This window comes from Notolepis coatsorum, assembly GCF_963971535.1.
Source record: "Notolepis coatsorum genome assembly, chromosome: 1".
Classification (NCBI taxonomy): Eukaryota; Metazoa; Chordata; class Actinopteri; order Aulopiformes; family Paralepididae; genus Notolepis; species Notolepis coatsorum.
The window spans coordinates 299,223,561-299,240,233 of NC_140165.1; the positions used below are offsets into that span (position 1 = coordinate 299,223,561).

Genomic DNA, 16,673 nt, shown 5'->3' on the forward strand with positions numbered 1-16,673 from the left:
AACCGTTAATTATTAGGCAACGGTCCAAATTCCTGAGCGCAGTTGTGGCGGAGCTGAATAAATGATCAAACAAACAAACAAATCTGTTGTTATTACTGTTAACTAATTAACGGTGATTGTAGAACCGTTGCATAAAACGGTTTCATTTTATTAAAAAGAAAAATGATATATTCCATTTTGATTTATTCTACTTTAATGCAATACAAATTCCTTGTATGTGCAAGCTTACTTGGCAATAAAGACATTTCTGATTCTGATTCTGAAAAAAAGCAATATCACACTTGAGGTTGTGCAGTTATACTGAATATCAGAACAACAGAATCACAGCGCTGATAGCATATCGTGTGATAGTAATACCGGCTACCCACCGTTCTGAAAAGGGAAATGTTCACCGTCTGACTTGATGTCCTCTTTCCCCTCAGATGGTGGAGAGCTGAAGACCAGACGGGAGCAACGGGGAGGAGTGGAGCGCCATTGTTTCTCTTACCATTTTAAATATCTCAGTATTTCACCATCCTGTTTGGCTGACATTATATTGTACAACAATAGTGTTTCTTTACATCTGGAAAAACAGACCAATTGTTTTTTTTTTCTAACTTATCATTTTCTATGTCCATTTAAAAAAGAGAGAAAAAAAGGAGGGGAAAAAAACCGAAAAAGAAACAAAATGGAGAACCGAGGATTAAAGGTGCATTTCAAAAGCAAAACACGCAGTAGTACGTTTATGTTTTATTCCAATGCAATATGGAGTAAGATTGTTCTCCAGACGTTGCCACGACTCGGCTTGCCTTGACAAGAACCACAGAGAAGGCCATACAGTCAAAAGGTTACTGTAATAAAATAGCTGCAAGCAGAGAGGGGCGGTGTGTCCTGTAAATATACGTGTAAACATGATGTCCTTTTGTTTATTCGCCCACTGTGGTACCTCAAATTTGTCTTCCTTGTTTTTATTTTGCAAATTATAATTTTATTATGCCAGTAAATATAATTATTTTATCGTTTCCATCCATGTTGTAAATTGCTATATTATTTAGCCGCCCTAAGAAAAGTGCCACTTTGGGATTTTTTTATTTTTGTTTTTGTTTTTGGTCCTTTTTTTATGTAATGCACTGTTATGTTCTGTGTTGTCTGTTTGTTATTTGTTTTACTTTGGTTTTAAAAGCACAATCACTAAACTTTATTTTAAACCATTCTATCTATTAACCTTTTTGTCTTACTGGAACAAAACAGGTAATGACAAGAGAGTCTAGTTAATCCTGGTGATGATGACGATGATGATGGTGACGATGTTGATGATGATGATGATGATGTAGGTGACAGGCTGTTTACGATGGCTGTATTCGAAAGGAGACTCCTTGTGTTGTGATTGGCTCCCTCTCCGGTTCTGATGCTAAGCTCAAGTGATAAATAGACAGATAATGTGGGTCATAGCAGCAATGTAAATATCTTTTTTTTTCCAGCATTGACCATAGTTCCAGCCATTGCACATGAATTAAAATGGTTACATTGTCTACTAATGCACTTAAAAAGAATGTAACACACAGGAAACAGGTGTCACATTGTGAACCTGGAGAGGTTGTGGTTGAGCAAGGAGAGTCTCCTTTCGCGGGAAAGAGAGGGGTGACGGACCCCTGCTCTTAGGAAAAAGGGTGCTGTTGTTTATTCATAGGACATCTGCAAACATTTGTTTCGTAAAGCAAAAAAAAGTAAAAAGAACTTAAAAAAAAAATGAAAAAAAATTATGAATAAAAAATGTTCAAACTACACATGTTCCTCTTGTCTTTTATCACGTGAATCGCTTACATGTTAATAACGTTTGACCCTGAACATGAATACTGAAGGTTTATACGACAAATATATTTAAACATTACAGTATCGATTTTTCATGTCTGTTTCAGCACACAAAAAGGACCGTAGTGCAGCGTAGCGTACAAGATAAAGGACCATAAACAGTTATGGAGATATGGCATACTATTCGTCAAAGTAATAGGAGAGGGATATTCTGAACGTGACGTTTCTTTTATTGACACTTTTATCATAGCTATAATGGAAAAGCATTGCCGTCATAAAGCTCAATGTCACTGCATCTATCACATTTTAATCTGAAATCCATTCGAGCCCACGGCTCGCCTGAAAGGCCACACTGTACCTCAACACCCTCACAACACCCCCCCCCCCCCAAGGCGGAAACTACCGCCTTGCTCTCAGGTTGGGAACAGGGTCGGAATGGAACCCAACCAGAGCGCGGCGCGGGAGCGGAATGGCCGCTACGGTCCTTGCGTCTGGGCAGCTAAAAGCTATTTTGGTTCCCATAGCTATTCAAATGTGTATCGCACAACGCCAGGTCCATTAGTGACGCCCATTATTCACAATATCAGCATCCCATGTCATTCAATAAAGACATTTGCGGCCATTGAGAGGAAGCTAAAAACCAATAGCGAAGAGGATTATATCCACGATGACAGGCCTAGATTGCTTCCAATTAGGAGTTGAGGATGATTCAACTACGTTGCATGAGATAATGCACACGACTGGCATCTCATTCCTCTCGTCACTTACCGGCTGGAGCGATCGCTGCTGACACGGCAAAACAAAACGTCCATAAAAATGAAAGATGCCGACGTCGCCCGGAGAGTGTGACTCCTGGACGGGGACTTGTCCTAATTGGAGAAGGAAATACATTTGTTCCAGTTTATTACGTCTAACCTGCCTACTGCTTATCCTCTCCGAGGCAATAACGCGGCCTGGGGGAGTCCTTAATGTCAGCCCCTCTCTGCCTGGCTTATTCCAACACCGGGGATGGAGAAAGAGGAGCCGGCCCCCCTTCCCCCCCCCCCCCGTCCCATACTCCCTTCTGAGCCTCAAAAGAATTGGAATGGAAGTCGTGTTTTCACAAGCTAATGACTGGCGCTGCCCACACTGTCTCGGGAGACCCGGGCCGCCGTTCAGAGTCCTCTGTTGAAATCCATCAGGATCCGAGTGAATCTGCAGTTATGCCTGATTCGGGGCGACAGCGGGGGCCATTTGCGGATCTTAATAGTCAACTTTGGAGTGGCGCCATTTGTTTTGCGGTGCCAAAATTAAGGAGGGGGGGGGGGGGGGGGTAGATAGTTTACCCCTCAGTCAGAACCATAACAATCTTTCTTCCAAGAAAGGAAAATATACTTTATGACCGATTCCTGTGGTTTGGAAATGTAATTGAATTATAATTATAATGTATTCAGTACATGTATTAGTCTCCATTTGATGTCTGTAAGACTATTAAACGGACGCAAATTATCTTTTTTAGCCGCAGCCGTGTTTTTCCAAAATGGTTTTATATAGTAGTATGGTCTATGATGTTGTGGACTCCCCCTCCTCCTCCTCATCCTCCTCCTCCTCCTCCTCCTCCTCCTCCTCCTCAGCATGTGCTTTTGTATTATCCCCCTCCCCCACCCAGGTGTTCTCTAATAACAACCTTTCTAAACAGGAACAAATTTGAAACAGGGGAGAACATCGCCTATGCCTCCATCCATCATTTTAATGGGTGGAGGTGTGCCCCGGCCTCACAATGAAATGCAGATGATTAAGGATATTAGGCGGATTTGCACAATGCCAGGGTTACTCACCCCATTACGGCCTGAATATGCAGGGTGTTGGAGAAGAGGTATAGGAAGGTCTCTCCTTCTGTGTGGTCCTTACAGCCTGCTTGTGGAAAGGGGTTGGCTAGCCCATATATTATAAGGGTATCAAATTGTGTAAATAATATTTTTCTATTGATTAAATTGTCTAGGCATGCTATGTGCGCCTAGTAATAGCCTTGAGTGCAGTTTGACTACAAATCTACTCTTGGTATTACATACCTGTGACGAGCACAAAATAGGCTTATTAAAACCTGTACCTTTTTGTCTGGACAATATGTGTGTATTTGATGCCAAAATATTCTCAAGATCTGGAGGCGTCATAACCCCTTCGCAGTGTTTCGCTGTGGCTGTCAGTTATTGTATTCATGACTAGAAGGGCACTGAAGTGGCAGGTTGTGAGATTCCTGAGCACCAGTGACAGACGAGATGGCACCGTGGGACCTGTGCGACTCCCAGGGGCGCAGGCGTGGGAGGGATAGTGGAACCGACTACCCAGGTTGGTGAGACGGGGGGAGGGCCCTCAGAGGGTCTGGAATCAAATACTTTATAGGTTTTTACTAAAAGGTGTGTATGATTTGCGGCTGGGGACGGGGTAGGGGGGGTCCAGAGATGCATAATGTGCTCAGGGCTCAGAATGTCTTTCTCTGCCCTTGGAGACGCTGCCTTGACCTCACGCCATTGTATGTTATGGACCATTGTACAAGGTCATCGCTCAGGGAGGAAAGGGCTAGGCTATGAATGGGGCAGGGGTACAGGCCTCTTATAATATAATAATATGCTCCCTATGCGACGCAAATTAAATCAGGCTTTGAATGCAGGGTTTGTTTTTGTCAGATTCAATTGATAGACCGTACACTATACTTAATTGTACTACATTACTGTGCCAAAGGGGAACATGCACATGCTGTGTGATAAGCTGCAACCACCAAGCTAGCTAGTGATTCTGTCCAGTTGCTAGGTCATTTAATTTACCATTTAATTTGTGTATTTTGTCGTATTTTCTTGCAGTATAGTAAGCCTTTCTCAATGTAGGGGCTAGGAAACTATGATGGCATTTTCTTTAGCTTTGCCTTATACCTTGGGAATAATAAATACTTAAATAAACATTAACCCTTTCACTACCACACTACCAAATGGTTTAACCCTTTCACTGCGACAATACAGAAGGTTAACCCTTTCACTGCCACACGACAAAGGGTTAAGAAAACAATGTTCTCTTAAGCTTGACATTCCAAGCAAACCGAATCTAACCACAGTAGTATCACATAGTAATTGTAGGCTACAGTATGTTGAGAAAGGAGAGGTGAAACGTGGTGAGATTTTAAACTGCAGACTAAAGCATACAGATTCTCTGTTACGGACCCTGTCCTTATGTATATATAGGGAGTTATGTATATTATCTGTTGTGTATATAGGCATGTTTTGTTTGTTGTTGTCTTTTGTCTCCCTCTTGTGTCTACATATCCCCATTCTCAGATGTCTCCCAGTTCCAGCACCACCAGCAGCAGCTGGTCAATCAGCATCTCACTCCAGTGCAGTGGCAGCTGTTGCTGATCTGCAATCAAGTTCTACACCCCTCCATATATCCTAGTGTGTTAGGCCATGTCCACACGAATCCAGATATTTTGCAAAACGCACATTTTCTTCCACGTTTGGGCCTTTCATCCACACGTAAACAGTGTTTTCAGAAACATAAACAGAGATTTTCGAAAACGCATTTTAAAGTGAAGATTTTTCTAAATATCGGTTCAGTGGATCCGTGTAGCCACTGTAAGCGCATAGTCTAGATAAACGATGACATCACAGCTCACTACGCATGCTCAGACTGTTGTTCTATGGCAATAGGCGCCGTAGCCTTGAAGCGCATGAAGGTAATAACAATGGACAGCGCCTGGTGCTGAAAAAGTTGACTTTTCGTTTTTGTTTATTTATTAAGTTAATATAAACCGTGTTTCGAAAGTTTTTGAGGTTGTTAAATACACGCTTTTGATTTCTTTAAGTGGCGAGTGACGTTTTATTCGAGATACAATGCAATGTTGAGATCACAATATCCCGATTCCGAAACAAAATAAGGCGAGTCCTTATCACAAACTGTTCCAAAGATATTTAATGTTTTGCTTAAGATGTCTAGTGTTGCGCCTGGCTTCAGTTAAAAGCCAAATTGCATTCTAAATTTAGTTAATAGACGCTAGATGTTGTGGATAGTTGAGGATGTTGGCATTACGCGTCCCAGGATGACCTAATAACTTAACATTATTAGTTGAATAGTTACTGTACAGGAATTACAGGAATCATTTGAATATGTGAGTTACGTGAAGCTTGCCCGTGGACACAGACATTCACGTATTAACAGCTCCATCTTTTAATACACACTTATATCATACAGTAATGTCAAATAAGATATTGAAAGATGAAGGATGAAGTTACAAATGAAAAGGGGCAAAAGAAAAGCACTTACTCTTTGACAATTCTACAGCGCACAATGTGTTTTAAACTGATGTCAAATCAGAGCAAAAAATGCAGAATCTGCTTCAAGAAGACTCACTACATTAGGTATAATAACTTCGGTGGACAGCGCCTTGGTGCTGAAATGTCATTCGAACTGTATCCTTACTTATGACTGTGACGGGTGAAGACGGCACCACATGTGAACAGTAACAATGCAAATCATGAATGTCTTGTTGTAATTAGTATATACTATAGGTGGGCATAGATTAATTTTTTTTAATCTAGATTAATCTATCTGCAATCCTGGATTTAATCTAGATTAATCTAGATTAAAATGGTTAAAAAAAAAAAAAGAAAAACCTGCCGAAGGCATTCAAAATATGTGTGTTCTACCCAAATAATGACCAGAAGTAAGTCCTTACTTTTTCTTTCCTCCTTATGTTTCTCAGGCCAGGTGGCCCATTACACCATGAGCCCATCTCCCGTTTCCAAAATGCATTACAGACTGTTTGAAAAAGCTGTTTTGCTATGATAATTGGTAATGAAATATCAAAATAATGTTCAATAAGATGTACTTGTGTTTAATAAGTTGTTTTATTCAGAAGTTAACACAAATACATAATATTACCAGTACAGTACAGTATCTAGCACACTCTCAGGAGCAAAACAGAAAGAATCATTTCAAACTTGAACTATGTGACATGGCTTGAATCAACTGCTCCAGTGGAGTTGCTCAGTGGCCAATGGTGTCAACTGTGGTTGTACTGGGCAGCTCCCAGGTGTGAATGGAAAAGAACATCTGTGCTCAGCGAACCTACCCTGGGTAAATAAAGGTAGAAAAAAAAATGTAATCTTTTTTTCTTTCTTTTCTTTTTTTTTAGATTAATGCGTTAATTATATTATCGCGCGATACTAGTATAGCGTTAACGCAGCACGTTAATGCAGTTAACGGCCCAGCTCTAGTATATACCCAATGTCATGCGTCTTCTTGAAGCGGATTCAGCTTGTTTTGCTCCGATTTGACGTCAGTTTAAAACCCTTTATACTCCTAGGCATATTTAATTCCGCCTGGATCTTTTCTTTTTATTGTGCACTGTAGCATTGTCAAGGAGTAATTGCGTTTGCCCTTTTCCCTTTGTAACTTCATCCTTTATCTTTCAATATCTTATTTGACGTTACTGTATGATATAAGTGTGTATTAAAAGACGGAGCTGTTAATGCGTATGAAGGTTTGTGTCCACTGGCAAGCTATATTCACGTATTCACGTAACTCGCATATATTCAAATGATTCCTGTAATTCCTGTACAGTAACCATTCACCTAATAATGTTATTAGGTCATCCTGGGACCACTCACGCGTAATGCCAACATCCTCAACTATCCGCAACATCAGAGCGCATCAGGTGCAGACGCTCTTCTGTCTGACATCTATTAACACAATTTAGAATTTGCTATTTTGTCTAAAGCCGGGCGCAACACTAGACATGTTTAGCAAAACATTAAATAACTTTGGAACAGTTTGTGATAAACTCTCGCCATATTTTGTTTCAGAATCGGGAGATTGTGATCTCAACATTGACATTGTATCTGTTACGTTCCAAGGCCCGGTCCTGGCTGGACCGGGCATGAGAATAACATTGGACAGTGCTCTCCTCCTGACATTGGCTCCCTACCTCCCTCTGGTGACCTAAGCCCGATGGTGCGGTCTGCCATTTTATGTTGGTTGCACATAATTGATTTGATTTCTAATATTCTGTTATCCTGGGCCATCCCTGTCTGTGTTTGATGTCACCCCCCTGTTGAGTTGTTGTGTGTCATTGCCTTTGTGTCTAGTTGTGTTTAGTGTGTCATTGCCTTAGTGTCTAGTTGTGTTTATGGTGTCATTGCTTTTGTGTCTAGGTTGTGTTTGTGATTCTGTGTTTTGGCCAGGTGTTGATCGTTGTTAATTAGTGTGGGTATTTAGGTCCTGTCCTCATTTCCTTGTGGTGTCATTTCCTCCAGTACCCCGTGTTGTCCCCGTGTCGTGCCTGCCTTCCCCGTTGATGTCTAGTGAGTCCTTGCCTGTATACTCCTGTCGTTTTCTTGTTTTCCTTCGTTGTTTTGTTAGTAGTAGTGTCTTTTATTTGTATTGTATATTGGATCAGAAGTAAACACCCCTTCTTCAAGCATCGCTCCTCGTCTCTGCCTCCGTTCCTTCTCCCTTGTCTGCAAACTGTGTTCTCACCTTCATTAGCACCCCAATCGTTACATGTATCTGTCAATCGTCCTGTCCGCTCGGTACCGCTATGGTATTTGAGATATCGCGTATAGCCACCTACTGGCCCGGCATGCTTGTTGGAGCAATTTATATGCGTTTATGTGTTCATGTCTGGATCGAGTTTTTTTAACACTGTCGTGTGGACAAGGATTTTTTTTTAAACAGAACCTGAAAATATCCGTTTTGCTAAATATCCAGATACGTGTGGACATGGCCTAGTTAGCTCCCTGGTTCATTGTTGTGGTAAAGTAGAGCTCTTGGTGTCTTTGGGGGTAAAGCTCTCTGTGTCTTTGGTGGTAACTCTCTTTGTGTCTTTTGGTAATAGAGCTGAGGCTCTTCGGGTACGTTTTGGTAGAGCTGGTGAAGGCTCTGGTACTTTAGTTACTGTTAGTTTAGAAGATATCTTTTGTGTTAAGCATTATTGTAGAACTGTGGCTTTTGGAGCATTATTGTAATTGTAGAGCTGTGGCCTTTTGAGTAGGACCTTTGGTGAATAGTTCTTTAGTGGAATCATTGTATCTTTTGGTGTTCATTATAGTTTGTTGTACATTTCTGTTTATTCCTAACCTGTGTGTTTTTGTTTAAGCCCTGTTCACCCAGCCTATGGTGATTCCTTTTTTCCTGTATATTAATATTTTGTTTCGCACACAGGGACATTGAGGACAGGAAGATACATTGGGTCTCCATTTTGCATCACGTAGGTGACCTGATGTTAAAGACACCAGCTTTAGAGTGAGCACCACCACCTGTACTTTTGGGCGTTCAGCACCTGTAAAGGGGAGGGTGGGTTTTCATTTCCTTTTGTATTTTATTTGGTGCCACTAGGAAGTCCTCCTTGCTCTCTGTGTTGCTGAGTTTTTTGGTTTGTGAAATAAATACTATTATTTAACTAATTGTTTCGTGTTACTGTTAATGTTACATAACATTCTCTGAGTATTATCTTGTTTCAATGTGGTACAAATGATTCATTAAAGTGATGTGATGTTTTTATTTTTTACATAACACATTTCATACAGAGGGTGGAATTCCAAAAACATTCTTTTAGTGTTTCCTAAAGAGTTTCTTTTAATCCGACATTGCAACCATAGCAACAAGCATGATACATTTTCAATCTCATTTCCCCTTCTGCCTTCTATAACACGATAAGGATATAAGCAGGGTTTTTATTACGGTAAGAATGAATCAGGGGTGTTTTCGGGGACAGGATATAGTTGAGGAAAGATTACTTAATTCGGGGACTGTCCCTGAAAACCAGGGACATCTTGTCACCTTGATATCACACTCATGTTGGATATCATGCATACATTTTAACAATTTGAGGCTTTGTTTCCAGGGGCTTTAAGTATCTTAAGTTTGAATCTGATCCAAATCTTATCCTATCACAATCCTAGTGATTATTCTGTGGATAAACCAAAGATTTAGATTTAAGACTCATAAACCCTCACCCCCTAAAAAATAATAACGATGAATGGCTCTTAGAAAGGAACAGAAACAAAAGATCCAGCTCCCTTCAAAAATCCAGAATTCCCATCACTAGAAGGTATCCTGTTTTGTCTCTTAATTGTTCTGCTCAAGCATTTGCTTTGCCATATTCATTAGGCCTGTTTATTAATGTTATGTTTCGGCCAAAAGTGGAAAGATACTGTAGGCCTACTCACATTAGGCTACTGTTACATGACTAAGTGTGTAGCACCCAGGTGTAAGTAGTTAGTTACTGTTACAGTTACTGTTACTACTAAGGTACAAGTGGAATGTAAATATATAGTTTTCTTCCTACTGTAAGAATGTATCTTTTCAGGGACAGGAATTATGGTCGACGACAGATTACCTAATTCAGGGACTGTCCCCGAAAATAAACCAAGGAACTGAGCCAAAAGATCTGACTCCCTTCAAAGAGCCGTATTTCACATCGCTATAGTTCATTAGCTATTACCCTAATATACATAAAAAGGTTCAAAAGACATGATATATATATATATGTATAGAGCCCAGCATTGTGTGCTTACACCCCCCGCTCCTGTTAAAGGGCTTTGTGGACATTGAGTTGTATGAAATACTTGCCAGCCCAGTAGTGTAGTCCATGTAAAGCTATTAGATTACTTACGGAGTCATGTGATCAGGAGTTCTGGCCGGGTTCCAAGCGAAGCAGAAAGGAAACTGGGGCTTTGAAACCAAAAACGTTTTAATCCGTTAAAGTCAAAAAGGTTACCTATTTCCAATATAAAACGATGGCCCTCCAGCATTTCAGATTCTGCTATCACTTGGCACTATTTTGTTTCCTGGCAGGAACTCCAACCACGGGTCTCGGTAAGTAAGCTAATAGCTGTGCATCTGGATAGTTCTCATGTTGCTTTTTAGGATGGTAATTTACCTATTCATTTACAGTAAAAGCTATGTATGTGAAACAGAAAACCACCATAATCATACAGCTGGAGTCTAAATGACTTTCAGCATAGACATTGGCATCGGTATGCTCTGTAATCCAGATAAGTCATTTGGAGTTAAAGATAGAACCCAGGGTTTGCATAATGCATTTTTGTGTGGTGGATTGCTTAAGAGCGTGTGTCTGCTTAATAGCAGGGAACACCGACAAGGGGGGGGCAGCGGGTCAGGTGTCCCAGGCCCTGGGTCAAGGGGGACCCCAAAAGGGCCCCTTAACTGCTGGAACAATTTGTCAAAAATACATATTTGTGAAAACGTTATAGGCCTAATAGTATTTGACATAGTGGTCAAAAACTATTTTACTTTCCCTCCCAATGATGTGAAAAATGTTTGGTCCGTCGCACTAGGTCAAACTTTTAACCCTTTCACTACCACACTACGAAAGGGTTAAACCTTTCACTATGACAATACAGACGGTTAACCCTTTTTCACTGCCTCGTGACAAAGGGTTAACCGTCTGTAGTGTGGTAGTGAAAGGGTTAATATCTAGCCAGCCCCCCCCCCCCTCCAGTAAACGTTCAGAACTCGTCAAAAGTCAGGTGGTCAGAAAAGACGGTATAGGGGAGCACAACGAGCGGGAGGGCGTTGGCATAACGACACAATTAGGGGATGGAAGCAAAAGGTGATAAGGCAAAAAAAAGAGTAGAAGCAGCCAGGGGAGCCAAGACACAGTGGCATGCGGTGTTGTAGTCGAGTCACTAAATCTCAAGTCTGAGTCGAGTCCCCAGTGTTCGAGTCCAAGTCTGAGTCACCAAAGAAGAGCCCAAGTCTGAGTCGAGTCCCCATTATCCTAGTCCGAGTCCAAGTCATCAAGGTTGAGTCCACTCTACTCTGGCAGTCAAAGAGCTGAGTAAGAGCTGACATACAAAGTAAAAAAGGTCTACATTAAACATGAATGACACAGCAGTCACCGTCCTCTTCTTATGCAGCTGGATCCCATGATCCCTATCTTACGAGAGACAGGAGAGTAAGAGAGATCCTCAATCCTCATACTATAGCTCCAGATAATTCGCCACAAACCAAATACAAAGTGAATGGGGTCACGGTCCTGTCTGTACAAGCTGACAGACAGGAGCGTGACCCTGGCTAGTATGAGGAACAACGTGGAGTGGATTGTGCTGAGAACGGACTCTACCGATCAGCGTGGAAATAGGGCTACACTGTAAAAAAATTTAAATGATTCACGGGAAATTCACTGTATTATTTTACAGATTACTTTTGTTTTTCTACTTTAAGTGTAAATGCCATAAAAATACAGTAAATTACCGTTTATCAAAAATATTAAAATTAAATAAAGGTTGTAATCTGTAAATGTATTTGATTTGACTGTAATTTGAGTAAGTATTTGGCAACCGTTGCTGCCAGACATTTACCGTCTTCTTTTTTACAGTGTAGGGTTCCAAAAATCTCAACGATCCCTTTAAGGACAAAATGCATGTGTGTGTTGGGAAAAGGAAAATAAACATGAAATATACTTATTTTTTTCTTCCACTGCTGTGGTTTCTGCCTACTTAGGTTTCTGCCTAATAGCACTGGAAAAGAACAGCGGACAGATGGTGGGTTAATAGGACTGGAAAAGAACACATAGATGCCTGCGTTGGTAGAAAGCCTGCCCACCACGTCAAGGTCTGTGTGGAGTGGGATGTCAGTAGAACATTGTAAAGTATACGTGTGATCTTTTAGTCATATGACATTTTCACGAGCCTGTGACACGCGTCCTGATTCCTCTATTAAACTGCCTACCGGTGGACATTCACAAGACTCAGGACAGACATTGTGATGGTGGTAAATAGGGCCGAACGATTTGGAAAACACCTCTAATTGGGATTTTCTTTTTTACTGACATTACAATTATGCGATTTGGTGAAAAACATGTAAAAATGATCATGGTGTGAATTTCGCTGGGACCTGTACCAAACAAAATATGTGTTCTTACTTATGTATAATATGATATGTAGGTTGCAGCATCATAGTACCGCATACAGACGCAGCGCTCAAAAATCAAACCAATTCTGCTGCTTGTCTGCTGCTTGTTGCTGCTTGTGTGCCACTTAAGTCTACTCCGGTGTTAATTTTCCGGGGGTGTTGGCTGGGGGAACAAAGGGAGGGTAGTTAACTTAAGTGCTTCCCCAGGGAGGGGGTCGGGGGCTACTGCCCTCAGACCCCCAAAATAATTTTTATATGGGCAGTCTGACTTGGGGTACTGACCATATATTAGTGTTGCAATGCATGATAAGTAAACAGTGAAAAAAGCTAAGAAATCTGATGGGGCTGGGACATTTGGGACGAATAAAAATTTAAGATGAAAATCTGCCCAGCCTGTGGGAGGAAGTGGAGGTGTGAAATCTGGCCCGGTCAAGAACAATAGAGGAGTGGTAGAGAGTGGTAGAGAGGCATGAGAGGTTTGAGTTTTGAGTGCTGTATCTGTATATATATATTAAGGCTGTCAAAGTTAACGCAGTATTTACGCGCTATCGCCCGATTCTATTAACGCCACAAATTTGTTTAACTCACGATTAACCAAAAAAATAATAAAAAAAAATTGGTTTACTTTTTTTTTTTTTTTTTTTTACTAGACTTCACTCATGTGTATTATTGATGCTCTCATTGATACTATGTTTGTTTCTGAAGTGTGTGTGTGTGTGTGTGTGTGTGTGTGTGTGTGTGTGTGTGTGTGTGTGTGTGTGTGTGTGTGTGTGTGTGTGTGTGTGTGTGTGTGTGTGTGTGTGTGTGTGTGTGTGTGTGTGTGTGTGAGATATAGAGAGAGAGGGGGCTGAGAGAGATGAGGAAGGGACAAGAGAGAAAGAGAGCTGGGAGAGTGTGTGAGAGAGAGGGGGGGTGTGTGATTACTCAGCCCTTGTGTGGGTGAATGTAACAAGTTCCTAACGTTTTCTTTCCCCTATTATTTCATGCACACTTTATTCATTGTTTTAAATTATTATTTTCTTTTAAGTTATTTTGTGCATCACTCACAATCAAAAAAAATGTTATCTACTTTTTCTCCCATTTTCAATTTTTCTCCCATCCCAATTTCGTATCGTCCAATTGTACCCTCCCCTGTCTCGAACGCTGTTAGACTATGCCTCCCACAAGCCGGCTGCAGTGTGGACTAAGCCTTACATCACGTGTCCCCTCCGGTACTCGAGGAAGCAGCAGTCGCATCTTTTCACCTGCACAGCGCGATCTCTCAGCGTCGGGGGTCTGCGTTTGGAGGGCACGCTGCCCCGTCGCTTCCTGATTCTGCTGCGCAGGCGCACCAACCGACCTGTAGGAGTCGCTGTCCACAACGTCCGATCCCCACCCATCAGCTTTTCCACCCCCTAATACTGCCAATTGTATTAGTATGAACGACCAGCCAAGCTGATAGCAATGCGGAGAGCTGGGCTCGAACCCAGCGTCTCCTGCATTGGTGGTGAGCGCCTTGCTCACTGCACCACCTAGCCGCACACTCACAATCACATTTGATGCAAATTTGCAATGCATGAGGGTAATCCTTTTGTGTTAAATGGCTGTATAAAGCAAGCATTTGTTGACTTGCATGTTGATAAGAGTATTAAAACTTGGAACTTGAAAAAGATCCGTTTAAGGTAGAAAAAAAAATGCGATTAATTTGTGATTAATCGCGAGTTAACTGGACAATCATGCGATTAATCGAGTTAAATATTTTAATCGATTGACAGCACTAATATATATACATATTTGTCAGAATATACCTGCATATGACCCCACTTACTTATACACCTGCATATAACCCATAGCTCTGTATGATAGCATGTACAATAATGCTGCATACCTATATTCTCACCGCATATATTTCTATCCACATCTTACCTGCACATAGTCCTTTACTATATCCATATCTGTAGATATCCTATTCTTACTAGTTACACTGCAGGACAGTATCACTGTACATTTGCAACTCTTTACATACATCTGATTAGCACTACTCTCAGTCACTCTCAGTAGTACTAATTTGTATATTTTGTACCCGGTTTAATCACCTGTACATTCTACAGTATATTTCTGTTGCACTTTACTGCTACATTTACACTCTGGTTGGATGCCAAACTTCTTTGTAGCTACTGTACTTGTGCTGTATAATGACAATACATTTGTATCTAATCTAATCTCATTTAGAATAGCATTTTTGTTTACACATATTTCACTTTTTAACACATATTGTATCCTCCTGCTATTTGTACGTTGCACTGGGTCATATTGCGATTTAGATTAGATTTTGATGAATTGTTCAGCCCTAGTGGTGCATGGTAGACACATGCAAGCTGTTGTCTGATTTCCACCCGCCACCGTGACATTGCTGTGCCCTGAATGTGCACTGGATATTTGGCAAGCGGAGTCGTGTGCAGCGTTGCAGCGTGTGTGCTACAGTGTATCACTCACCTTCCTCTGATTGGTTGAAGTGAACGCAGTAGGCTCCGGCTGTGAGCCGCACGATTACGGAGGGTGTGTCCCAGCGGAATCCTGTAAGTGTGTTCATCCTGGCAAAATGCTGCGAGCACAACCTTGAGGCGCTCTTTTTTCAGTGTCCCAGTTTCCTCTGCCGATGTTGGCAAGCCGTCGCTCTGACCGAAAGCTGTCCATCATGGGATGGGAAACTGGGAAGAGAGCAAGTACATCGTTTGGAAAATAATTATAGTTACAGAAACTCCTTGATGAACATTGACGTGTGTGTGTTATTATTTCAGTAAGTAAATATCACATCGCAGCAGGTTATTATTATATAATAGCCTGTATCAGACTTTTACTTTCTGTAGATCTACTGTCATTATGTTGGCTATGGCTGGAAAATGGAAATAAAATAGGAATTTTGGTTTGTAATGAAGGACTGCAACAACGGCTAAAGTAGTTTTTCCGCTTTTATGAGGTCAAATGGAATAAGCGGGACTAACTGCCAAACCCTAGCCGTGCAAAGGCGGCTATGCTCGACCTATGACCACACAACTTAGTGCTGTCGCCGAAGCAAAGATAAACACGTTTTAGGAGAGCTGACGAGGCAAGGAAGGCTTCACTCTTTTTTTGGAACCCAGGCCCTATTGTCCGGCATTGATGTTGTTGACCATTACATAATTTCACTGATCACTTTAATATTGAGAAACGTAAGCATTGTTGATCCATCCTCATGTCCACTTCCAAAATGGAGCTCACACGGTATAAACCGTACATTGCATCAAAAACATTATAATGTAGTAAACCATGATACACATGTAACTTGGCAACTTATGCACAAGGCCTATGAAAGTCATTATAATATAATATGCTATCATAGGGCCTCTGGTGTTGATGATTACAAATGAAAGAGGTCGTTATAAAAGCATTGTGAGGGGAACAGTTTGTCAATCACAGATAAGCTTTTCACATCATAATCTCGGTTTTGTATTTCTCTATTTCAGTGGTTCTCATACTGGTCCCCGCGACAGACCCCACCCACTGGATCAGGTTTTGACCCAAAGACCCCGATCTGAGAATACATTTGTTATGGTTTAGTCCAGAAGCACTTTGAGAACCACTGCCTTTACGGACTTCATGTTGACATGAATGACTCACAGAAAGCGGCTCGATCTCTCTCCCTCTCTTCCAACAGGCTGGCTCATGCGAAACACCATTCCGTTGACACTCTACTGAGAGTAATGTAAGGATATTATATTATATACCATCACCCATCTCACTATCCATTAATTTCACCGTAATCACTTGGACGTCTATCTGCTGTCACCGCCGGTAATACTGGTGTTGTCATGTGGAAATTTCACATCACCGCGACAACCCCACTGTTACCATACCACAAACCATAACGCTGCACGTGATAAAATCGCACCATCCATTTACATCCAGAAGCACTTCATCCAAGATTCAATATTTTCCTACTCTTCTACGTATACATA

At 41.3% G+C, this 16,673-nt stretch overlaps 1 protein-coding gene across 2 annotated transcripts in view; it reads left to right on the plus strand.

Moving 5' to 3' along the window:
* Nucleotides 1–1,696, plus strand: part of LOC311239990 (roundabout homolog 1-like) — a 34,857-nt gene extending 33,161 nt beyond the window's left edge. For both annotated transcript variants that reach the window (XM_084328470.1, XM_084328471.1), the window contains exon 10: nucleotides 423–1,696. In XM_084328470.1, the coding sequence (XP_084184596.1) occupies nucleotides 423–437 (15 nt within the window). In that variant the 3' untranslated portion in view covers nucleotides 438–1,696. The remainder of the gene's footprint in view (nucleotides 1–422) is intronic.
* Nucleotides 1,697–16,673: the final 14,977 nt, after the last annotated feature.